General features: G+C 44.1%; 1 protein-coding gene across 1 annotated transcript in view; it reads right to left on the reverse strand.

Moving 5' to 3' along the window:
- The window catches only part of LOC145404953 (uncharacterized), a 608364-nt gene that overhangs the window by 150134 nt on the left and 430994 nt on the right, over positions 1-27236 (reverse strand). The window contains exons 20-26 of the mRNA XM_080276459.1: positions 25633-25819; positions 21391-21780; positions 20732-20946; positions 16315-16441; positions 7215-7305; positions 2948-3058; positions 1043-1192 (exon numbers count right to left, since the gene is read on the reverse strand). Coding sequence (XP_080132585.1) covers positions 1043-1192; positions 2948-3058; positions 7215-7305; positions 16315-16441; positions 20732-20946; positions 21391-21780; positions 25633-25819 — 1271 coding nt within the window. The remainder of the gene's footprint in view (positions 1-1042; positions 1193-2947; positions 3059-7214; positions 7306-16314; positions 16442-20731; positions 20947-21390; positions 21781-25632; positions 25820-27236) is intronic.

Raw genomic sequence — 27236 nt, forward strand, 5'->3', positions numbered from 1 at the left:
ATTATCCATGATTATCACCATCATCCGAAGCCTAATTCCATTTTCAACCATCTTTTTCTTGGTTTATCACGCTTTCCCCCATCTGTAGCCCAAATCTACCCTTTACTTTACTCTGTCTTCACTTATTCTGTACATAATGATCACACCACATAAGCACGCTCTCCTGAACTCTTGTATCAGTAACCTTCCATCCATTACACACCTGAACAAGTTAGTGTGTGTAGTGCGTCAGAGTGTTCTGAATAAAGCCACACTCGGCAAGGTTACCATCATAACTTTTTTGACACTAGATTTTGAGAAGATAATACCTACCTAGCGCAAAATTTCGATGAGACTTGCCGATAATTTAGAGATTTTGTCAGAATTTTATCTATACTTCCGCAGACCGTAGCGAACTTTTATCTATTTCTGGAATTTTGAACACCTAGTGACAGGTAAGCGTCTTTTGATTAGGCAGCTCTTTGAATGCTCCTCATAGCCATCTTAAATTTAACACTACTTCCTACAAAACAAAAGCAGGCCTATGATTCACATGAAAATGGAAATCATAAACTCAGGAGAATTATCAACAACGTTCTCACAGCACTGGTCCATCAAGCCGTTCAAACATCATTAAAGATTTACACCAGTGTACATTATATTCATTCACCATCCAGTCCTGTACTGCCCCATCAACACCGTAGGAGCCCGGTGTCAGGATACCTAGTAAAGACTTTAAAGGCTATGAACACCAGTCACACAACCCTAGGTGGTATAATGTGAGCAAAAAACTTCAGTTACTAATCGAACTACAGTCCTGCTAAACCACATCCGTTCGAAGCGTTTTAATCAACTGAAACCACCGCCGTCAGTTTCTCGTCAAGTATTACTGGCCGAAGTAGTAAATTGTTTGCAGGGGTACAGAAAAACATTTTTCGAGTCATTCAGTGTAGACTCACCTTAGGCAGCAGTAAACAAAGTGATTGGACGGTGGGTGCCCCCACCTAACATAAAGGATAGACACAGGTACTATGATAAAAGTCAAATATAAAGTGATGCCAACCTTCATTAGGGAGATGTCCTGCCCTACAGGTAGTCTCGTCCTCGTCCTCACCCCCTCGGCAGTCCCTCACTCCGTCACACAGGCGACCCCGCGGCAGGCAGGGCGAGGGGGGCGTCGGGCCCTCGCACCTCCCATTGCCGCACGACACGCCTGAACACAAGAAGAGATAGTAGAGGCTGGCTTTTTTTTTTTTGTGCTATAGGAGGAGTGTAAACAGTCTGACAGTGAACTGCAGTAGGTCTAAAACAATAACTTCACACACACACACACACACACACACACACACACACACACACACACACACACACACACACACACACACACACACACAAGCATGCACTCATTATCAATAATAATAATAATAATAAAATAATAATAATAATAATAATAACAATAATAATAATAATAATAATAATAATAATAATAACAATAATAATAATCATAATAATAATCTATCTATCTATTGCCACACGCCTTAATCCCGTAAGGGGTGGCCACAAACAAATCGCCTCCGTGTCGCCTTGTCCGCTGCCATTTAACTGCCCTACCCCTAGCTCACCCTTTCCCCCTCTCGTATACCTCTCCACTCCATCCCTCCATCTCATCCTTGGCCTCTCCCTCCCTTTCGCCCCTCCACCTCACTCACATATACTCTTCTCGTTAGTCTCTCGCCCTCCATCCTCTCCACATGGCCAAACCACCTTAATGCATTTCTCCTCATAGTTTCTATAACATCCACATCCACACCACAAAGCTCCTTCACTTCTTCATTTGTCAGTCTGTCTCTCCATGTAACTCCACATGCCCCTATCAAATAACTCATTTCCACTGTTCTCACATTTGACTTAAGTCCTTCTAACAAGGTCCAAGCTTCACTTACATACGTTTGAGGAAGTATCACAATGCTGTTTTGCAGCGACTTTTTTTACTTCCATGAAAACTTCCCTATTTCTAATCACTGCTTTCAAAGAACCAGCAACTTTTTTTCCATGTTGTACTCTTTCAAGCACTTCATCCTCCAAACTATCATCCTTACTCATCACACTACCCAGGTACTTAAATGAACTCACATTTTCCATTTCCTCATTCTCCAACTTTACTGTACATTCAGTGACTTCATTTCTCTCGAGGACCATAACTTTACTCATCCCTGCATTCACCTTTAGATTCCGTTTCTTACACACTCTCCCAAACTCATTCGCCATGCATTGCAGTTTCCCATCGTCTTCACTTAACAACACAGTGTCATCTGCAAACACCTTAACAGGACGTTTCCAAACACTGCCCTCTCTCATTAGAACCGCTCCAGCATCCACTGCCCTACCTTGTATCTCTTTTATTACTCCATCTATATACAGACTGAACAACCATGGAGACATGACACATCCCTGTTTCAATCCAACATTCAAATTGAAAAATTCACTCAGTTCACTATCCACACGCACTGCAGCCTTAGCACCCTCATACCTACTCTTCACGGCATTCAATAACTTCCCATTTACTCATAAATCTTAATACTTTCCATATTCCTTGTCTATCCACTCTGTCATATTGTTTCTCCAAATCCATGAAGACCGAATACAAGTTCCTGCCCTTCTCTAGAAACTTTTCCACTAAAGACCAAAGGATGAATCTCTGATATAATAATAATAATAATAATAATAATAATAATAATTATTATTATTATTATTATTATTATTATTTTTATTATTATTATTATTTTTATTATTTATTATTATTATTATTAGTGTTATTAGTACTATTATTATTATTATTATTATTATTATCATTATTATTATTATTATCGTTAATCTACTACTACTACAACTATTACTACTACTACTACTTCTACTACTACTAATTAGTATTATCATCACCATCATCATCACCATAAGTCATACCTACCTGATGGACACAGGAAGGCGTCTCTGCCACACAGACCGGAGTCGTGTGGGGGAGTAGGTTCCTTGGCCCCCCCGCACACCACGCCCTTCCCTCCGCCGCCCTCCACGCACTCTGCAGGCGAGGCACGGCTGGTTAGGTAGGCCAGGGGCGGACACAGGCACGGGTTAGGGGAGACAGAGGTAAGGTTGGGGAGGGATTAAGTGGGGGGAAGGATTGGGTAACAGGGGAAGTTAGGTAGTGAGAAGGATGAAGCAAAGGGTGAGGTTAGGGAGGGGGAGGGGATAGGCAGGGGAAAGGGTTAGACAGATGAGGAAGCTAGGTAGGGGGAGGGTTTAGGCAGAGGGAGAGGTTAGGAAGGGGTAAGTGTCTAGCAAAGAAAGAGGTTAGTCAAAAACAAAAGGTTTGATAGGGTAGCAGAGGTTAGGTAGGGAAGGGGATTAGGTTGGGAAGGGGATAGGTAGGGGAAGGGTTAGGTAGGGGAAGGGTTAGGTAGGGTCAAGGGTTAAGTAGGGGCAAGGGTTAGGTAGGGTAGAGGTTAGCTAGGGTAGGGGTTAGGTAGGGTAGGGGTTAGGTAAGGGGAGGGGCTAAGTAAAATCAATGAGAGGGAGTGAAGTTAAGTACAAGTAATGCAGGTAGCCAGGGGGAGGGGCAGTGGGTGAGGTTATGCAGGGGTGGGGGAGGGGTTAGGTCAGTGCTTCTCAAACTGTTTCACTTCATTCCCCGCTGGTGGGGATGTTAACATTCTCGTGGCCTCCTTTTAGTTTTCTCTCAAGCTCCTCACAAATAATGATGAAAAAACTGTTTTGGTGCTCTCCATTTATTTTAACGCTTACATCTATCAATCAGAATGGTTGTTTTGTTACAAGTCAGTGAGATGGAAGGCTCTTGCTTTTAGTCAGTCGACTGATTCGAGGCTGTCACTGACAACGCACATCTCATACCTGGGTCGACATCCAGCCGGTTTCGGCTTTTACTTAGGATGTGTAGAAGGGTGAAGAAACCAGATTCACATAAATACGTTGTGGAAAATGGCAAGAGGACTGGCGGCATGCAGTCCTAATGGACCCAGGTTCGAATCCTGGCTAGGGCAGGGAACAGTTTAAGGATCTGAATTTCATAAAAGCAGACTCTCCCGATTGACCAGAAGACCCGCCGACATGTCGCAAAAGTACCCCCGCTAATACAAGTACACCAGTCTTGTATCAGACAGCCCCAGCATGTATTCAATATGGACAGCGGGTGTTAGCACCAAAGTGGTGACATGTGGAGGTGTAGGAGAACTACTAGGCCTTGGGATAGGCCACTGCCCCCTAGAAATAGGCCCTGAAGCCTTTGCCCGAAGTCGAACAAAAAAAAAAAAAGTGCGATTTCAGAGAGACACATTGACTGACAACTTACACTAGCCCGCCATGGCTCCTCAAATCCTGCCGTGGCCCCCTTGGAGGCCGTGGATCCCAGTTTGAGAACCAGCGGGATAGGTTATCTCCGAGACAGTAAACGGACTGATGAATAGATAATCATAATAAAATAGCTATATAATGTGCAAGTAGTGGTTATGAAACATTAGCTGATCAACACTGACACTATAATTCTTTCATCTTTACCTGGTAGAAAAAAAAAAATGCTAGGGCTGTATTTTCATTCCATTGTGCTCCTTCGTGACTCGCATCATATTCTAGTGTTAAGATCAGGAGACAGTGCTTCCAGCCAAAGTTAAAGCAAAGAGTATTGTGTAATTTCCACAAGAATGGTAATGTTATGAAATATAAGTAAACGTACAATGAAACATGAATACGATCCGTAAATTAATATATACCAAAATGTGGTGAAATTAATGACAAAAAGCAGCAGCAGAAATTCACAAATCACAGAAAGTTTTTGTTCGTGGCGTCAAATGGAATAACATGCACAGAGAAGGTGTGGAATTTAAACAGATAATATGAAAATCTGTTTATATGACGCTAGAAAGAGTGAAATAAAATAAAAATTCAATCATTCAAAGAGAAGTGTATATGTCGGCAGCAGAAATACAAGGACAAGGTGGTACACATATAACCCTTATCTTTCTTCGTGTGTTGGGGCAACGGCTAAGTCACCATTTACTCATTTCCCCCTCCCACTGCCACACCCACGCCCACACCAGCAGACTGAGAGTTCCCTGCAATACATAAGATCCCACCAGAGGAGTTTCTCGCGATGCGCTATTTCTGGACCACCCTGCTGAGTACTGAGAAGGGACAAAATTTGCGAAGAAGTGGGGAATTTAAAATACTCATACAAATAACCCTTTACTTGATGTCAAAAGGAATATAAAACAAAAGAAATGGAGCAAATTTAATCATTATCACGCCGTTTTTATGTGCAGAGAGAGAGAGAGAGAGAGAGAGAAAGAGAGAGAGAGAGAGTTGTAGTGATGAGGTAAACTCCTCGCATGGTGCTACAAGGGAGGGAAGAGAAGAGGAGGGAGTGCTGCAGAGAACCTCCTAAACACACACACACACACACACACACACACACATAAATCCATCCATCCATACATACATACACATACACTATTAGTACTGTCCATCAATCCTGTCATGGCCGGTGGAACTCTGGTTATTATACTCCACCTTAAGCCAGACGACCTAATTCAGCGGAGAGTGAGTTATCATCCTCAGTGCTAATTACAATGTCTCCGTGTCTAATACCCCAAGGCGGCTCGTTAAGGGCACGTCATGGTTCGGGAATGAGGGAGTGCGGCTGTGAGTGGCAGCGTGGCGGACTGCGGGATGTCGGCTCTCAGACAACGGGGTCACGGGTTCAAACCTGCCGGTAATTGTATTGTGCAGCATTCTTGGATTTCCCTCTCGATTGAGCAAGATGGCCTGATGTCAGTCTGAAGCACAGTTCAGACATCGGCCTCCATTCATTTATCATCAATCATCATCCAATCCTACGTTGCCCCACGAGAAGCGTAGAAGCCCGGGGCTAGGCAAGTTGGTCCTGATATTTAAGATGAAAGTGACCAGCCTCATTCATCCCTGAGTGGCATTACGTGAGCAATAAACCCCAACTACTCCTTGGATAGAAACCTTCACTGGCTCAATCCGATTGGAGCGCCGTAATTACCCACTAAACCACCAGGCGCCAAAATTTGGTTATATGGTTACCACCCAGCGTAGTAAATGGTTTCCTGGTGTACAGGAAACCATTTGGCTTGTCACTCAGTGTAGAGTCACCCACAGGCAGAAGGAAGAGGAAAGAATGAAGGAAAGAAAGACAGAAGAGGGAGTGTAAAGTCACCCGTAGGCAGAAGGACTGCAACATAGGGAAAACTCTTGTCGTGAAGGGGTTCATGAAAGCCTTATATTACCCCTCCAGTTCGAAACGTTTGTCCAAAGCAAAATTAAATCGTCTTGTGATTACATGACTAAAATATGAAGGACGTAATACCGGGGTTGTGTTCACAGCATTATTACTATAATAACATTATTACCTGTGTCGCGAAAGGCCAGATAATTGAGGGCAACGGGAGCTTGTTTTGTTGTTGTTGTTGCTGAAGAAAACTTTGAAACAAACCTTCAGTGCACTCGAACCATTAATCCTCATCCACTTGGGACGAACGCCGAGGGGTGAATAGCCACATTTACCCTCCACTATTACCCACTGGGTTCCTCCGTGCAAGCGTCCGGACAGTCATTCTTACATTCTTAAGTGTGTATCCCTCGACAGGAACGATGGACTTGCTTCAGCCATGAGTTTTGCAGCCTTCCCCTTGGTCTCTCCCATTCTGCGCTGACTGTTTTAGATATCACTCTGTGGTCAAGAGCACCCTCAGGGAAACACCCCACTTGCCCATATGAACTGGATTGGCGTCTACGTGTTATGTGGGTAACAGACCTCGAGTCACTCTTATGGAGTAATAGCTCGTTCCGTGCCCGACCGTACCAATGATACTCCATCACCCTGCGAAGGCACCTGTCACCAAAGGAGTTAGTTCAGGCTCCAACGTACTGGTTGTGTTCTTGTCTCTGTGTTATGAAGTAAGACTGGGAGCACAAGCAGATTTTCGTCCCACTACACAAATATAGCCAACGCAAAATAATCCAGCTGAGTTAATTTATAACACTGTACCTAGACCGGTACAACATGAGATTCATCTGACCTACAGTTGTTATGGATCACACTACCAAGAGAAACGAGTCTGCCAAGACTTCTATGTCCTCACTATAATGCCAAATGCTTGAACTGATTGTTTTGCATCAGCCAACAGGCCATCATCAACCTGGACCTTTGTCTTGGGGTTCCAGTGGTTTTGCGTTCTTGTTAAATGCCTCAAGAGCACCCAGGAGTGTTTCCAGTGAGTGGATGAATAACTGCAACATCAGAAAAGCGAAGGTCAGTAACCTTAAAACTGTTAAATGATGTTCCACAGTGACTCCGACTCACAGCCCGATTCAGCACCCAATACACGCACGCGTTGAAAGTGAAGGAGCAAGGAACCATCCATGTCTCATTCCAGAACTTACTGGAAGAAGTCGGATAATCTCCTCCCCTCCCCCCATACTTGACGGCACTCTCATTGTTTGAATACAAGCTAGCTATCAGCCAAATAATCAATGCAGGGGTCCAGTGGAGTAATATGAGATCTCACAGTGCTCTAAGATCGACTAAGTCAAACCTCTTGACATTGACATAGGCTGAAATCAGTGCTTGCCGAAACTCACGACGGTGTCCCACGAGGACTCATAATGTTAGGATCCGGTCAACTGTCGACTTCTTTGGCATGAAAAAGGACTGCTTAGGCCTCTGAAACTTTAGCAAAAGGCCTTGAGCCTGAATCTTGCTTGACACACTGAACACTAAAACAACGCTAGTTACTGTAATCACACTGATCTTTCCATTTCCAGGTAGGGAAGACCAAACACCAAGTTCAGTCAGGTGAAACGATAACAGTCAGCCAAACGACCTCTGTGACTGCATGTAATCCCCAGATCATGACATCGCCCCAACTTTAACTGCTTCCAAGAGATTAGATGTGCTAAGCCGACTCCGAACCTGCTTTACCCCTGCACAGTTGCTGACTTTATGCACGGGTTTTATTCGCCCCTGTGTAGAGTAAAACTCTCACGTGTGGGGAGGCTCCCAACATACAGCTCTTCTCAATAGGGTTTGAGTCAAAGGCTTTTTGTCTCATTAACTCTCCTCTTAATGGCTGCCTTCAACTTCTGTCTCATCGCCGCACTGTTGCATCCTTTTCTCTTTTCTGTCTCTGCATCAATGGTCACTGCTCCTCTGAACTGTTTGCTTGCATCCTTCCACATCTACGACGGGCGCGCAGCACCCGTCTAGCAACAAACTCTCATTCCCTTTCTGTCCAACTCTCTAATGCAGGAGTTAACCGTTACTCTCAGTCCTTCATTTATGCAACAGGTCAACTTTGGAACTGTCTCCCTCTGTCTGTATTTCCTGCTTCCTATGATCTACAGTCTTTCAAACGCAGTGTCTCCAGGCATCTCGAAATGAACGGATCTTGAATTTGGATCTCTTTTTGTTTTTTTCTTGGAAGGAACGGTTTGCGGGCTCCTGGCCTTTGGTTCCTTCTTCCTTGCATAGAAAAATAATAAAAAGAAAATTTAACTAGTTCCGCAGGAATGTCGCAAACACCAGCTGATTTACTACTTTTCACTCCAATCGATGTCTCCCTGATTTATCTAGGAAAGGCACAGCTTCGTCGACTGGTGGAATATCAGCTAGTGGTTGCACCAGCTAAGAGAAATTCTCCACTGAGGGATTCTGCCATATACTGCTGCCCTACAGTCACCCACCCCTGACACGAGTCGTCCATTACTGTCTGAACAGAGTTCACCTGAGGGCAGGTCTGGAATGGAGCTTCTTCAGGGATCGATAAGCAGATCCAAGATCATTTACATGAAAACGTCCCTCAGCCTCATCAGCAATTTCCCTAACACACCTTTCTTTGCACTTCTTCAGTGAAACTTTTTTCCCACGAGACAAGTCCAAGTCTATAATGCTCCCGATTCCAAGCCAGTTTGGCAGCACGATTTTAATCAACTGTAGCCTGAGTTCCTGGGGAGAAAAACCAACTCCTTGATCTTGGGCTCTCTTGACACACTCAGGAACTGACAAAGTAGCAAACTTAAAAGTGTATTTTCGTATAACAGGGTCTTCAGCAGCAATGAACATCTAAAACCAATTTGAGACTGCCACTGCGTGTTCACGAGCACACTGCTCATCCCTTCCTTTCTCAAGATGAAACCGTTTTAAAATGACACTTTCGGATTCTTTCAGTTTTGATTTGTAGATTTATAGTAGCAACAACAAGGTTGTGGTTCATAGCAAAGAACTCTGCAGAATCCTTTCAGTTCTGAAGGATCCTTCACCAAGGACTTACAAGTATGTGGTCAGTGTCCTTGGTAATCTCTCCGACACTAGAATACTGAGTCATTAGTCGCTGAAATCAACGATCTACTCGTAGAAGATAAGAACATAGCAGTTTCTGATTCCAGAGCAATGGAGATCTAACCATTCTTCGATGCCTTCCCTGTCAGCACCAGTAACTGCACTCAGGCCCTCCAAGACCACAAATGTGTGTTATTAAATCTACAACTCCCATTTTCACAAGACATGCTCTCAGGTCCCTCTGCTGCTACCGCCACAATGCCCGCTTATCCCACACACTTCTTTGACTCTCATGCTTATTATTATTATTATTATTATTATTATTATTATTATTATCAATTACTATTATTATTATTATTATTATTATTATTATATTATTATTATCATTATTATTATTATTATTATTATTATTATTATTATTATTATTATTATTATCATCATCATCATCATCATCATCATCATCATCCAATCCTACATTGCCCCATGAGGGGCGTAAGAGCCCCGGGCTAGGCAAGTTGGTCCTGACATTTAAGATGAGAGTGACCAGCCTCACTCATCCCTGAGTGCCATTACATGAGCAATCAACCCCAACCACTCCTTGGATATAAACCTTCACCGGCTCGATCCGATTGGAGCGCCGTAATTACTCACTAAATCACCAGGCGCCAAAATTTGGTTATATGGTTACCACCCAGCGTAGTAAATGGTTTCCTGGTGTACAGGAATCCATTTGGCTTGTCACTCAGTGTAGAGTCACCCACAGGCTGAAGGAAGAGGAAAGAATGAAGGAAAGAAAGACAGAAGAGGGAGTGTAAAGTCACCCGTAGGCAGAAGGACAAGGAAAGAGTGAAGGAAAGAAAGACAGATGAGGATAGAAGGAACGAAGGATGGAGGAGAGGAAAGAGCAGACACCCGTGAGCAGCACTACATCGAGTGAGTGGATGGTGACCGCCCCCACCTACCACATTTATCATTATTATCATCATCATCATTATTATTATTATTATTATTATTATTATTATTATTATTATTATTGTGGTAGGTGGGGGCGCTCACCATCCACTCACTCAATGTAGTGCTGCTCTCGGGTGTCTGCCCTGTCCTCTCCTCCATCCTTCTTTCCTTCCATCTTCTTCTAACTTTCTTTCCTTCATTCTTTCCTCGTCCTTCTGCCTACGGGTGACTTTACACTCCCTCTTCTGTCTTTCATTCCTTTATTCTTTCCTCTTCCTTCTGCCTATGGGTGACTCTACACTGAGTGACAAGCCAAATGGTTTCCTGTACACCAGGAAACTATTTACTACGCTGGGTGGTAACCATATAACCAAATTTTGGCACCTGGTGGTTTAGTGGGTAATTATTGTGCTCCAATCGGATTGAGCCGGTGAAGGTTTATATCCAAGGGGTGGTTGGGGTTTATTGCTCACGTAATGCCACTCAGTGATGAGTGAGGCTGGTCACTCTCATCTTAAATGTAAGGACCAACTGCCTAGCCCCGGGCTCCTACGCTCCTCATGGGGCAACGTAGGATTGGATGATGATGATGATGATGGTGATCATCATCATCATCATTATTACTATCATTTACCTCCCTGAAATTTTTATCCTTGAGGATATTTTGAATTACACCGTTGCATTCAAATCACTCATCCTGCAACACACACCCACTTCACACGGTACAACGTGTTGCCCCACAGCCCACCACAAAATCAGTCCATCCTGCCCATTCCTCTGCTCCCATATCCAATTTTAACCCTTCGTTTGACGGTTTCATGTCACAAAACAGGCCACGCAGTCGACCAAAGCGTTTCCTTTATTCCAGCTAGCTGTAAACGAATACCAGAGAGGAAAATCGCACTGCACGAATCTGATATAGTCTTCAGTAAGTCCTTCACTACTAGGGGACGTTACTAGACTCAACAAAATCGTCAAATACCATCAAGCACCAAAATAAAAGACATCATCGAATTGAGAGGGTTCATACGGTTACTCTGAGTTGTACAAAATCATCTGTTGTCCTGAATAATGCGTCAATACTCAAGACAATACATCAATTATTACACTTGCACCTGTACTACTTTCACTACGGATATCCCTTACACATTTATACCTGTCTAGCATGAGGAAGGGGAGATGTTAGCTATCACTCTCCCAGCGAGGTTTGTCTGGTCCTGCAGTGAACTTCATAATGACTGATACAGACCCAGATACAGGATACAGACCAATACAGAATGCACACACACACACACACACACACACACACACACAAAATACAAGCACAGATGGATGATAGATACAAAATTACCCTGACGCCAGACACAGACACGGACACAGTATACAGGCACACACAGAGATACAGAATATAACGACAGACGACGGTTGAATCAGTAGAGAGGTGGCTCGCAGTCCTAATGGTCCAAGGTTCGAATCCCGGCTGGGACAGGGAACAATTTAAGGATTTGAATTTCATAAAGCAGACTTTACTGATCTACCAGAATAACCGCCCACATGTCGTAAAAATACTTCTGCTAATACCAGTACACCAACCATGTATGAGACAGCCCTAGCATGTATTCAGTAGGGATTAGGGACGGTGAGTGTTAGCGCCAAAATGGTGACATGTGGAGGTGTATGACATGGAAGAGGACTACTGGGCCTTGAGAACAGGCTGTGAAGCCTATGCCCTGAGTAGGACACATATAAATATAGTGCAGACACAAACAGATACAGATGAAGGGTAATGAAACATAAACATACATTCCGTGAGCAAAATACATACACCGATACAAAATACCACCATAGATAAAGAATACACACAGTGATACAGACACGCAAACAGAATACAGACACAGATATATACTAGAAAGCATTCAGAGACCGCATACCTCCTCCAGTGTCATTGCCATTAAAAAAGATTCGGATCCGGATCCTTAATATTGCGTGAAATACAAAGGATCCGGATCCGCCCCCAAATTTAATCAATTGTTCCTTACCCCATGGCCCACACTTCCACAATATTTTACTGAAATTCATTGAGAGATTTGGAGATATTGTGCGGGATACATAGGATCTTCATCTAGATCCGGATCCACCCAAATATTTAATCAATTCTCTCTTAATCCATGCCCTACCGTTCCACAAAATTTCATCGAAATTAACTGAGAACTTTTGGAGATATTGTGTGGACAAACAAACAATCATAGGTAAATACATAACCTCCTCCAACTTCGTTGGTGGAGGTAAATACATAGATATACAGACAAATATAGACACAGACACCAATACAGACCCAGGGAAAGAATACTCATACAAATACAAAACAGAGACACAGGCACAGATATGGACACAAATACAGACACATTAAAATACTGAAAGATACATAATATACACAAAAATGCTGAACACACACTATCTATCTATATATTGCCAGACGCCTCAATCCCGTTTGGGGTGGCCACAAACAAATCGCCTCCACGTCGTCCTGTCCCCCGCCACTTCACTGCCCTGCTCCCAACTCACACATCCCTCTCTCATATACCTCTTCACCCCATCCCTCCATCTCATCCTCGGCCTCCCCCTCCCTCTTCCCCCCTCCACCTCACTCACATACACTCTTTTTCGTCAGTCTTTCACCCTCCATCCTCTCCACATGGCCAAACTACCTCAGTGTGTTCCTCATAATACTTCCTATCACATCCACATCCACACCACAACGCTCCTTTATATCCTCATTCGTCAGCCTGTCTCTCTATGTGACTCCACAGGCTCCTCTTAAATAACTCATTTCCACTGCTCTCACTCTTGACTTGTGTCCCTCCAACAACGTCCAAGCTTCACTTCCATACGTTAGAGTTGGTATCACAATACTGTCATGTAGTAACTTTTTCACTTCCATGCTCAATTCCCTGTTTCTTATCACTGCTTTCAAAGAACCAGCAACCTTTCTTCCCTGCTGTACCCTTTCAAGCACTTCACCCTCCAAACCTCCATCCTTACTCATCACACTACCCAAGTACTTAAACGTACTCACATTTTCCAATTCCTCACCATCCAACCTCGCTGTACATTCACTGACTTCACCTCTCTCAAAGATCATCACTTTACTCTTCCCTACATTCACCTTTAGATTCCGTTTCTTGCACACACTCCCAAACTCATCCACCAAGCCTTGTAGCTCCCCTTTGTCTTCACTCAACAACACAGTATCATCTGCAAACAACAGTAAAGGGAGTTTCCAAACACTATCCTCTCTCACCAGGGCCACTCCAACATCCACTACCCAACCTTGAACCTCTTTTGTTACCCCATCCATGGAGACATGACACATCCCTGTTTCAACCCAACCTCCAAAGAGAAAAATTCACATAGTTCACCATCCACACACACTGCAGCCTTCGCACCATCGTACATACTCTTCACAGCATTCAACAACTTATAAAAAAGAGACGCAGATACAGAAACATATCCTTATAAAAATGAGACGCAGATACAGAAACACACAGGATACAGACACAGACACAGCACTCAATGCCTAAACGTTCTCTGAAATCTCCTCCTTGTGATACTGTACATCCACCTCTTCATTTCGATCATTTTCGCCAAAATCCTTCTTCTTTACTGTCCAGGTTTCTCCTCCACACAACTATCTACACACACACACACACACACACACACACACACACACACACACACACAGAGGGAGAGAGAGAGGGAGAGAGAGAGAGAGAGAGAATAAACCTTCTTTTCCATAAGTAGAGAAAATCCCTTCGTTATCCGTTAGGGCAGTATCTAAACTTCCAGCCACGTTCTTACTCTTGCAGATAGTGTTTTCGCGTCACTTCCTGCCTTAAACATCTCCAAAGTCTTTACACCTAAGAGTCCCATCCTCTACGCCTGTCTCTTCTGGCCTTGGCCGCACCACATATTCTTCCTTGCATATGACACACGTATGGTTATTTACACCTCGCAGTATGCCATTCAACCCCCTACATCTCTTACGTGGCCTCTCTTCACAGGTACCACACATGCTCCCTTCACAGGCACCAACCATGCTGCAGTGTAGTGGGCAGTGGGCGTGTCCCACTGTCCACTACACCAATGAGCCTATGTCCACCCCACCAGCCATAACCGTCTATCTTACATTCACTCTTAAATACCTACTTTGCATACCCTCCCTCCGCTTAGCAAATTCTCTCCATAGTACCTTCCTTTTTATCAGCAATCAGTAACAAATCATCTGGATGCATCAAATCCCACGATAATTGAGGCTTGACCAAAATCCCTCGACTAATTCAAGAATCATGAAAAACAGAGGAGGTAACAGATCCCTGATAAACCTGTGTTCACAGTATACTATGGTAGATAAGTGTGGCTGGGTGTAGGGATGTATTGTAAGAAGTGGGTGTGAGTGGATATGGACGTAATTGAAGAAGTGGGTGAGTAGGTGGAGGGGGAGTGGGCGGACGAAAGTGTAGTTTCAGAAGTGGATGTGGGTTTGCGTGTGATGGTGAGGCGAGAGGGTGGAAGACGTGTAGTTTTAAGACGTGGGTGGGTGTGGGTGGGAGGAGGAGGGTAAGAGTGGGTGGTGAAGTTTTAAAAGCATCAGTCATATAAATATCCCCGAGTCTGGTGGCTGGCGTGCTCAGCAACACTACCATTATAACTTGAGCCATAAAACTGGCCCAAGTTGACTGATAAATAACCGAGTGTATATGCCCATGAATATTTCCTCGCTTAAATAAATCAAATCTCACGTAACTAACACCAGGGAACACGAACACACATGAACCAAGGATAACTGCAGGGGACCGATTGGTTCCTGTTCTACTAATCCTGTTTTTATTCCATGAGAACAAGTCGACCCCTTCAGTACGATGCCCCTATTCAACCATCTCACCGCACATGATGACCTTATTTGATTTCCCACAATGCCATCCTTTTTTTTGGATTTAGGCATTTAGGGTCTTCGCTTTGCATCAGTACGGTAGAGTTGGCACCACTGTCCTCTAAACATAGCCAAGTTGCCTGAGCAGACACTTAGACACTTACTAACGTTCCTCAGTCTTCCATATTCCTCAGTATTCCTCATACTTATGTCTCCTCGTTTATTTAAGGTACCTGCGTTCCCTCCACTGCCATGTCTGTTTTCAGGTATCTAAAACACTGGTATCTATCTATATATCTATCTATAGCAAGACTCCTTAATATCGGAGGGGGTGGCCATGAACAAATCGCCTCTATGTCCCCCTGTTTTCTTCCATCAGGCTGCCTTCCCTTGAACTCTAATCAATTTCATATGCCTCTACACCCCATCCCTCCATCTCATCCTCGATCTCCCTCACACCCTCACCCTCTACTTCTCACTCATGCACCCTCCTAGTCTTTCCCATCTAGGCTTACTTTTCCTCACCACCGCCCTCAATTTCCTCCTCGTTCAAACTCTTTCAAACTCAGCCAACAAATTCTGAAACTTTATCTCCCGAGCCCGCGATCGATACTGTATCAATTGCAAACAACAACTGGTTTGTTTCTCAGCCTTCCCCTGTCTCTCTCTCTTTGCATGCCGCCAATTTGCCCTCTCCCCAGCTTCCTTACATGTATCTCCCTCTCTGGTGGATCCATGAAGAGACTGGACAGCCGTGGGGCCATCATGCATCCCCGACTAACTCCACCTTTACTTCAATCACTCATCTTCCTACCTTCCCACACCCAGCCATACAGTACCGTGTTCTTTCGATAAAATCTTTGCACTCCACATAAAACTTTCTCTGCACCGTACTTAAAACTTCCCCTCAGACGACAGACAGACAGAAAGCCCGCTAGACAGATACAAAAAAAATAGACAAATGGATAGACAGAAATATAGTCAAAAAGATACACGCACACTGACGGTACCCAAATGGACGTACAGAGGGATAGACAATCAGACAGACCTACCAGTACATGTATAGCAACACACATACAAAGGCTCCTTGCAACTCACCACACTCCTTTTCGTCAGAGAGGTCAGGGCAGTCCGGGATGCCGTCACAAACCCACGTCTCCTGCACTATCGTACCATCGTCACACTGGAGGTACTGTCCACTCACGCTGCTGGTGGGTTTAGTCGTCATGGTGGTGTTTGTGGTAGTTGTGGTGGTAGTGGTGGTGGTCGTGGCTGTCATGGAGACGAGACGGTAAAGATTAATAGATTACCTTAGTTTAGGTTTTAAGAAAGTTATTGGAACTGTGACTGTAGTTGCGGTTATCACTGTGGAAGCCGTGGTGGTGGTCGTGGATATCATAGAGGCAAGAGAATGATTTGTGGTTGTGCGGTAGTTGTGGTGGTGGTGATGGTCGTGGCTGTGGTAGAGGCAGGATGGTAAGACTAAGAGAATCACTGGTACGCTGTAGTTGTGGTTGATGACTGGCCGCAATATTGGTTGTGGTAGTAGTTGTGGTAGCTGGGATAGTTGTGGCTGTGGTTAGTGTGGTGGTTATGATAAATGTAGTTGTGGCTGTCACGGAGGGAAAGGTAAAAGACTAACAGAGCTATGGGCATGTATTTGTGACCGTGGCAGTTGTGGTGGCTGTTTTGGCTGTAGTGGTGACTGAATATTGTAAAGATGAGGAAAGTGTTGGTCAGACTTAACGATGGTGATGTGCTGGCCGTGACTGCTGGAAACTGTGATAACTGTTTGCGCAAAAATAGAATGATACGACATTTTTAGAGCTGAGAATGAGTGTAATTATGTGATTTTGAAAGGTACTGAATATTGCTGTTCCGGTGGTAGTTGTGGCAGTTGTGGTACCTGTGGCAGTTGTGGTAGCTGTGGTAGTTCTGGTAGTTATGGTAGCTGTGGTAGTTTAGGTAGTAATGGTTGCTGTGGCAGTCTTGGATGTGGTGAAGTGACGTGAGGGAATGATGATCTATAAGATATATTGTCTTCATTTTGTAATTTTTGAAACGGAGGTAATTAAAGTTGTGGTGGTGGTGCTGGTAGTTGTGGTGGTGGTGCTGGTAGTTGTGGTGGAGGCAGGTAATTTTACGTACAATATTGTTTTCATTACTGAGGGCAACACATTGCAGTGAGAGTGCAATTGGCGGTGGTGATGCAAGGGTGATAGTGGCGCGTCTAAGGGCATGAACCATTAGAAACAGGCGCCATTAGATAGTCTCCATTAAAACACTATTAGAAACAGTCAGAGTTAGATGTAGTTTATTTTAACTACAATCTCTAATAGAAAAGTTACCATTGTATTAACACTTTGCCATTAGAAACATTTACCGGTATATTCAGTTAGTGTTAAAAAGACTCCGTTAAAACCAAAATTTGAAACAATCTTCCTTAGAAACAATCACCATTAATAATAGATCATTATAAACATCCACTAGAATCGGAGGGGGTGGCCATGAACAAATCGCCTCTATGTCCCCCTGTTTTCTTCCCTCAGGCTGCCTTCCCTTCAACTCTCATCAACTTCATATGCCTCCACACCCCATCCCTCCATCTCATCCTCGATCTCCCTCACACCCTCACCCTCTACTTCTCACTCATACACCCACCTAGTCTTTCCTATCTGGGAACAGTTAAGGATTTGAATTTCATTAAAAGCAGACTTTCCTGATCTACCAGATGACCCGCCGACATGTCGTAAAAATACCCCCGCTAATACCAATACACCAGTCCTGTATGAGACAGCCCTAGCATGTATTCAATGTGGACGGTGGGTGTTAGCGCCGAAGTGGTGACATGTGGAGATGTAGGAGGACTACTGGGCCTTGGGATAGGCTACTGCCCCCGAGATATAGGCCCTGAAGCCTTTGCCCAGAGTCGGACAAAAAAAAAAAAAAAAAAAAAAAAAAAAACACTAGAAACAATCACTATCCAAAACTTTACATTTAAAACTATTGGCTTAAAGGCCGCCTTCGGCGGCCTAAGCTCTATGTCAAACAACAAACCAACAAACGTACAGAAATCGGATCATTGTAATATACATTACACTATACCATTATACTACACAATTTTAGGAGTGTAAGGAGGGAGGAAGGAGAGGGGAGAGAGCGATAATACAAGAAACACGTCACTCTTCTCTCTTGTGTCATGCTGGTAATTTCAACACCAGACCAAGGCCGAATCCATCCCCTCCACTCTAAGCAAAAGGCCAGAAAGGAGTCGTAACTCTGGAAGCGGTGGCCTGATTGGCTTGGAAATTGTTTTATTCTTCAAGTTAGAGCATTTTAAAGGTACCTTGCTCTTGCTCTTGCGCTGCTTTTGCTGTGTTACGGTAACAAACCAGCAACTATACATAAATCGGATCATTACAATATAGATATCCCTCACTATTTACCTCACTATATTTCTATCTCCCTCAGTCTCTCTCATATTATTTCAATGCCTATTTCACTCGTACTGACTCTTTCACCATTTCTGTTTAACTGTTTCTATATCATTGTCTATTTCACTATCTCCCACTATTTCTCTGTCACCGTCGTTCACTTTTTACCTTGCCCGGACGGAGTCCGACGAAGTATTGTTTTTGGTCGAGTTTATTTCTTTGTTTATCAGGAACGTTACGGAAAAACGGTTAGATGAAATGACATGAAACTTTCAGGATATGTGGGCACTGGTCCCAAAAGAAAGTGATTAAGTTTTGGAGGTAACTGAGCGACCCTGAAAGGTCAAAATGAAGGTCACGCATTTTCAGAGGGCTATAACTTGAAACCGGCTGAAGATAGAGAAATTTACTATTATCATTATACCTGAACTCCTATATGGGCTTTCATTTGGCACCAAGACCTTTGACCTTGAGTGACCCTGAAAGGTCAAACTCATGGTCACGGATATTCAGGGGGCTATTGCTCGAAACTGGTTGCAAATAGATATTTTTCTGTTATCAACACATAGGAAGTCCCGTATGGGCTTTTAATTGGTACCATGACCTTTGACCTTAAGTGACCTTGAAAAGTCAAACTCAAGGTCACGGTTATGCAGGGAGCTACAACTCGAAACTCTTTGAAGATAGAGAGACATGTACTATTAACAACATATAGGAAGTCCCATATGGGCTTTTAGTTGGTACCACGACCTTTGACCTTAAGTGACCTTGATCGGTCAAACTCAAGGTCACGGATATTCAGTGGGCTATAACTCGAAACTGGCTGAAGATATATTTACTATTATCAAGATATAGGAAGTCTCATATGGGCTTTCATTTGGTACCATGACCTTTGACCTTGAAAGACCTTGAAAGGTCAGAAGCAACATCACGGATTTTCAGAGGGCTATAACTTGAGAACGGTTAAAAACATGAAGCGGTGCCAAGGCACAGCAAACCCATCCCCGGCAGTCATTTTAGTACTGATGTATAAACACAACAGGATATCTAGTCAAAGATGTCACATATCATACTTGGAGTAAATTGGCTGAAAATTGATTATTTTATGCACATTCGAAATTTTAAGCCACATCCACCTGACATTGACCCTCCTACCGCTAACTGGGGAGGTGACCCCCCCCCCCCGATGTAATGAGGCATGTTATAGTATGCAGATTTGAAAGATGCACCTTGAGGTTTGGGTTTAATGTCGATAAGACGAATTTTAAAGGAATTATTGCGGAAAAAACGATTGTTACCCGTCCTCGTTTTTATACATTTCTTGGCCCTACAGCCTGAGCCTTAGCCCAATTTGGCCCAAAACTTAATCAGGTGATCAGAAGGTCATAGCCCTGAGATTTTAGTCAAAATTGCGCCAGTAGTTTTTGCGTAAAGTTGTCAACAGACACAGACAGACAAACAAACAAACAGACAAACCGAATGAAAACAATACCCGCCCCCAAGCCCCTCCGGGGCAGGGACGGGTAATAAAATAACTGCTGTCGGGCGAGATTTGTTGTGCCTGGCACCACTTGTTTGACCGGTATTTCACTGCTTGTCTCTCTCCCCTGATTCCTCTCTCTCTCTCTCTCTCTCTCTCTCTCTCTTTCTGCTGGACCCACAGTGGTGGTACCTAACAGTGTCTGTCCCTGTGTCAGAGTTACTGTACAAAATGGTCTCTTGGGCTTATGGGGGGAATGTAAGGAAAACTAAACTTTGCTCAGTGGTAGACCTCCAACCGTCCAAGCTTTCAGGCAAGGTGGGATCCTCCAAAGCCATCTCCTCCCCCACGGGGGTACCGGACACAGCTGTTAAGCACGGCCGTATGTCTTTTCCATCTAGGATCACGAATTTATGCACAACAGTAGTGCTTCACTTGGACCAGGTAATTAGAAAGGTGGGACTCCTGAGGGCTGGCCCCACTGGAGGGGAGTGACCCCTGGTGGTCCTGGCCAAAGTCATTAAACACGGTCATAGTTTTTAAAGTAGAAACAAAAAATTTGCATGTTGGTAGACGTTCACTTTGGCCACGTTTTAGGCGGAGTGAGATCCCTGAGGTCCACCCCCCCACGGAGGGGAGGGAGGGGCGGCTCCCAGGGGTCCCAGCCAAAGCCATTATTCACAGCCACATTCTTTTCCCAAGGAACATGAAATTTTTTACAGTGGGCAGACTTCACCGAGACCAATTCTTTGGCAGGGAGGTACCCCGGTGGGCCACCTGCTAAGGCGGACGGTCCCTGAGGGGTCCGAGCAAAGTCAGTGGGCACGGCCATAGTTTTTAACCTAGGAACACGAAATTTTGCATACTGGTAGATGTTTAGCCAGGCCACGTTTTAGGTAAAGTGGGACTCCCGAGGGCTACCATCCAAGAGGGGGGGTGGCCCGTGGAGGTAAAACCGTGACTTTTAACCTAGGGACATGAATTTTTGCAGAGGTAGTCCCTCATTCAGACGAGTTTACCGTGGCTGGAACCAGGGATCGCCCCTCCCCCCATAATGAAGATTTCTTTTCCCTAACAAAACTGAAGGGGTGGGTGCTGCTATCAAAGGCCTCCTTTGTCTTATTACTTGCACCTTTACTCATGTGGGCACTTCACCTGCTCGTAATGCCAATGAGTAGACGTCTCTCTCTCTCTCTCTCTCTCTCTCTCTCTCTCTCTCTCTCTCACCTGGGCGTTCCACCTGCACGTAGAGCCAATGAGCAGATGCCCCCCACGGCTGAGTCAGTCCACACAACGAGCCCAGCGGCCGGCACTGCCACACGGCCTCGCTGCGGTCACGCTTACGCTCACGAGGCAAACCAGGATCTAATTTTAGGTCTAGGTCGAGTCTAAGGTCGAAATTGAGGTCGAAGTCTATAGCGGGGTCGAGCTTGAGACCAGGGTTGAGGTCGAAGGTGAGGCTGGGGTCAAGGTTGAGGCTGTCTGGGTCGCGGTTAAGGTCAGGGTCGAGGTGGAGGTCAGGGTCACAGCCCACTGACGGGGAGAAGGTGAGGTCATCCAGCCACACAACCTCCTCCTCACGGTGACTATCCACACCACCCGACCCACCCCCGGCAGCACCCACCACGACCTGAAATGTGGGAGGATGTTGTTGTTAGCTGTGGGTGTTGCTGCGTGACACCGTTGTGGCCAGTCGAGCATCCCCATCAACAACAGGCAAGAAACAACCCCTGCAGGGCCGTCCCGTGCAGTAGTGCAGCAATTAATACACACACACACACACACACACACACACACACACACACACACACACACACACACACACACACACACACAAGAAAATGAAAATAGAATACTGCAAGGTTCTTACCTATGAGAAATTTTAAGGTTCAGGCAAGTGGTGCAGCACATCTTAAAAAATAAAAAAAAAATATGCGTGGTGTTTGTAGGAAATCTGAAGGTCTGAGTGAGTAGTGAAGCGCATTTTAAAAAATCATCATCATCATCATTCCCATTCAAGAAGGTGTGCGGTAGGGTCCAGAGACAAGGTGAAAAATGTACCTATGGGTGGGCTTTGTCTGTGGGTAACTGGAAGATGGGAGTGGGCAGTGAAGGGCATAAAAGCAACAAGAACAGTGTGTCTGGATGTTACCTGCTTGGAGAAAAACAAGGAGTTTGAGTTACAAGTGAAGCGGCTAAAAAAAAAAAAAAAAAAAAAAAAAAAAAGAAATTAAGAACACAACCAAAACTACTGTGTGTGTGTGTGTGTGTGTGTGTGTGTGTGTGTGTGTGTGTGTGTGTGTGTGTGTGTGTGCGCGCGCGAAGTGTTTATTTGCGAGAAAGTAAAAGGTTTGATTAACTAAAAAAACACACACACGGTCCACAAAACCAACACGTCTAAGGTTTTGATTGCGTGAACGTCGAAGGTTTGAGAGGGTGGTGACGAGCATTTAAAAAGAAAATCATAACTTCAAGCACAGCAAAAGCAGCAAATGCAGATGGCGCTTGGTTAAGAGAAGCCTGACGACATGAAGAAGCGATTAAAAGCAAAACGACAAAAACATTATGTGGATCAGAATTTTCGAGACTTGCGTGACTAGCGAAGCACAACTAAAAATATAATGAAAAGAAACGGCAAAAAGTTATGTGAATGATTTTTGCATATAAGTTTTCGAGGATTTAAAATATTCACACACACACACACACACACACACACACACACACACACACACACACACACACACACACACAGCTTGCATATATATATATTTTTTCTTTTGGGTGTAGCAGGTATTTTGAAGGCTTAAATGATGCATGAATGTCTGTTGTGCCCAATTACACTAGGCACTCTGTAGATGCCTCTCCCAAATACAGAATATCTATAACCATGTGTACGGGTATGTATGTATGTATATCTATCAGTCTCTCTCTCTCTCTCTCTCTCTCTGCCTAATGTTTGCTATTTCTGGACCGTACCCACCTCATTACATATTCAAAGGACTTCTGATGATGATGATGAGTGAAAGGAGGTATGATCCATTACACATGCCACTCCCCTATTTGTGCCTCTTATTTTATATCTCTGGATGATTCCCACCTCATTTATTAGTGGAAAATAGTGTGGTGATCATGATGATGATGGATGGATGGATGGATGTAGTTATTTTCACTGCTAATTTTGCTTATAGTTCACCTTCCTCTCTGGACTCTTAACCACCATATTTATTTCTGGAATACGTGGTAGTGTTGATGATGATAACGAGTGATAAAAAAGATGTCTGGCCTATTTCTCTGAGACACTGTATTATCCAGACAGTTCTTCAAATTTTCTGCTTTCCTTTTCTTGTTTCTGAACCCTGTCCGCACCATTTATTGAAGGGAAATCAGGTGGTGATGATGATGATGATAATGATGATGAAATCTGTCTTGCTCCTATGACGTCAGGAGGGACTGTCATGAAAAACAAGCGTCAAACTGGCATTCAGAAACCGTCGACAAAGTTGGCTCATGTTTGCTGGAAAACAATGGGCAATAACACAAGTTCTGGCATACACCTACATCAGTCAAAACAAAACACCATAAAGCTCACCCACTGACGCCAACCCTCTAAATCATCAGTGAAGTGTGTGAGGAATTTCGATGGCGTCAGTGGCTACGTAATCAGGTAAGATATTGGGCCAGCAACCTAGAGGCCCTAGGTTCAAATCCCAAGCCAACCATGAGATCTGTTATCAGGATCTCTTTGCCTCATTATTGTTCGTACATAGGACTGAAATAGGAACCTAGACATCAAATCGACGGTTGAAACGGAATCAGGCTGCTGGCGGGCTGAATGATTTGTGGATGACTGTGTGGCCCACATCACTGAGCATGTTGTGGATAGTTTTCCCATTTTTATACTTTTTGTTTTCTTGTTTCTGTATCCTACCTCAGTCCATCCTTAAGTAGTAAAGAGGGTTAGGATGTTGTTGTTGGTGATGGTGACGATTAGTGTGAGACGGACATAAATTCAGTGTTAAGCAATGGCCCAAAGCCAAGACAATAGTGTATTTGTTCAAGAGCTATGGCGAATAGGGTCGTAGTTTTTATTTTTAAAACTGTGCTTTACAACAGGAGTCATGGTACAACTTACTGTCTTATCTTATCATACTTTGGCCAAGCAACACTTGGATTAAGTAATGCAGTTTTGGTGTCCGTTCTCTAAAAATGGATATACATTCATTCGAAAATTTACGACTATAAAGAAGAACGGGAAAAATGATAGAGGGTATACGGAATCTTTCACAAGAAAAAAAAAAGGCGTTTTCGAACAAATTCGGTGTAGAGTTAGGTGGATTTTAACTGGTGTTTAACCCTTGCCACGCTGCAGACCCTATATGAGGCACAATGAAGGTTTAAATGGGTCACGCTGCAAGCCTCATATGCGCTACAGTTTACGAGTACAGTGGTTATGAAACAGTGACCTAAGGGAGGTTAACTGCCTTACAAAGAATCAGCCATGCGGGGGTTACATGGATGAAAGAGGGAGATGCAGAAGATGTCTGTAAAGTACTACAATTGGCAGACAGGGTAGAACGCTCACAAATGGTTTCAAAGTAGTCAGTTTAGCTTTAGTAAGAAACCAGACGTTTTCACTCACAGCGTTCGCGAAGGCACTTGCCCCGCTGGGGTGTGACCATGGTAGATCCACAAAAGTGGACAAAATACACCCTCGAAGGACATCAGTTTGCTCTCTCTCTCTCTCTCTCTCTCTCTCTCCCTCTCTCTCTCTCTCTCTCACACACACACACACACACACATATCGACTGGTTAATCTATACGCACACTGCCACCCATAATTCATTCAATGAAATCGTTATAGGTGGCGACCAGAAGACCTTCCGAGGATTTCAAGCCAGATCACTCTCGGTATGCCAGCCACTGAATCCCTCATTGCTTTAGTGCGCAGGTTCGTTCAAAACAATCGTCAGGGTTCGGTGTTTTGTCACATACATACATACATACAAACGAACTCAACGTCAATAGTATGGCTGGTGGGTAGCACTTGTTTGGAACTAGAGTTGCTGATGAAGGGAATAAGTTACTCAGCAATGTTGTTGATGGGTGTCGATTGAAAGTTTCAGGGATATGCGGAGCAGCCACATCACCTGAAAGAGTTGGCCATATGACTCGTCCCAGTAAATAACACACTCAGGACAAAATTACACTCCTTATTTATTCTAGGTTCTGCCGCGTAGAATATGTTTCCTTTTCCAACCTTCCTATGCTTCTTTAAATAACACTTCTTGTTTATTGCATAATGTTCCTCTTTCCTTTTTCCTATCAGTTTCGATTGAAAGGTTTGGTGGGAGAGGGCAACCTTCTTCTTTGCCATCCTTGTCCAGCTTTAGTAATCTCTTTACACCATCTGGCAGGAGCTGACTAATGGGGAAGAGCAGAGATATTGAAATTATTTTTATTTCTAAACTTAACCTGAACTGACCTGGTATGGGAATGGTGAGGGTGGTAAGGTGACACACTCGTTGAGCCAGAGGTCACCCTTGCCGCCACACTGTCTCCAGATGGTGGTGGTTGTGGTAGCTGTGGTGGTGTTGGTGGAGTTGGCTGTTACGTCTCCCACCACACGCTGACCCACAGACAGGCAATAAGACGTTTCCCTCAGCTTGTACCTGTCGAACAATAATAATAATAACAATAATAATAATAACAATACCCCCTGGGGGTAGTTTTTTTTTTTTCAAGAATACTCCCCCAGTATCCCTGCTTGTCGTAAAAGGCGACTAAAAGGGTTGGCGGAGGGTTAGTGCCCCTCCCCGGAAAACAACTAACTAAAAAAACAAACAATATGCCTCGGACAAAGACTGACCAAACGATGACGACCCAGGACCGGACAAAGGACATGGTTATTGGAACCTGGAATGTAAGGGGAGCGAATGATGAGGTGAAAGAGAGAGAGATTGTCCAGGTGCTTGAGGATGCGAAAGTGGATGTATGTGGAATAACTGAAACAAAATGGAGAGGAGAAAATGTGAGAGAATGGGAGTATGGATGGGGTATATGTGCAGGAGTAGGTGAGAATGAGAGGGCAAAGGAAGGAGTATGTATAGTTGTGAGTAAAAGATGGAAGAAGAGCATAAGACAGTATGGATCAGTTGGGTCAAGGATTGTGTGGGTAAAGTTGAAAGTTGGAATACAAATGTGGGCGATTGTGTGTGTGTATGCGCCAACGCAAGATCGTGCTAGAAGAGTGAGAGAAGAGTTCTGGACAAATGTAGAAGTGTGCATGGATAAGTTTGGAAGGAATGAAAGAGTGTTTTTGATTGGTGATATGAATGGTAAAGTTGGGAATGTGAAGGTGGATGGAATAGTTGGTGAGTGGGGTGTGCCTGCTGAGATAGATGAGAATGGGAGTGCGTTAGTGGACATTTGTGCTGGGAGTGGGTTGGTGATAGCCAATACCCTCTTCAGGCATAAAATGATCCACAGGTATACATGGCGAGTGATGTGACGGGTGGGTGGTGAACTGAATGAAAGGAAGGCAATGACTGATTATGTGTGTGTGAATGAAAGGATGCGAAGATGTGTAATGGATGCAAGAGTTTATAGAGGTTGGGGGAGTGGACTTTCTGACCACTACTTGGTGGTGGCCAGAATTAAAATTCAAGTAAGATGGAGGAATAGAAGAAGGGAAAGACGAGAGGAAGGAGTAGTTGCAAGGAGAGTGGAAAGGTTACAAGAGGATGAGAAAATGGCAGAGTATAAGAGAGAAGTGGAGGAACGACTGGGCGAATATGAATTGGAGCAGATGGGAGACGTGGAAGGTGTGTGTAGGATATTTACAGAAGAAATATGTGCAGCATGTGATGTGGTGCGTGGAAGGAAGAGAAGACGGAGGGGGGTGCAAGGAACAGCGTGGTGGACTGAAGAGGTGAAACAGGCTGTGGCACAAAAGAAGAAAGCATACAATGAATGGATGAGAAATAGGAGCGTGGAAGAAGTTGAGAGGCGGAAGAGAGAGTTATATGTAGAAAGAAAGAGAGAAGTGAAAAGATTAGTAAGAGAGAGTAAGAAGAGAGTGGATGAGGA

The sequence above is a fragment of the Coenobita brevimanus genome, chromosome 65 (assembly GCF_032717465.1).
Source record: "Coenobita brevimanus isolate Jiangsu-jjx chromosome 65, ASM3271746v2, whole genome shotgun sequence".
Lineage (NCBI taxonomy): Eukaryota > Metazoa > Arthropoda > Malacostraca > Decapoda > Coenobitidae > Coenobita > Coenobita brevimanus.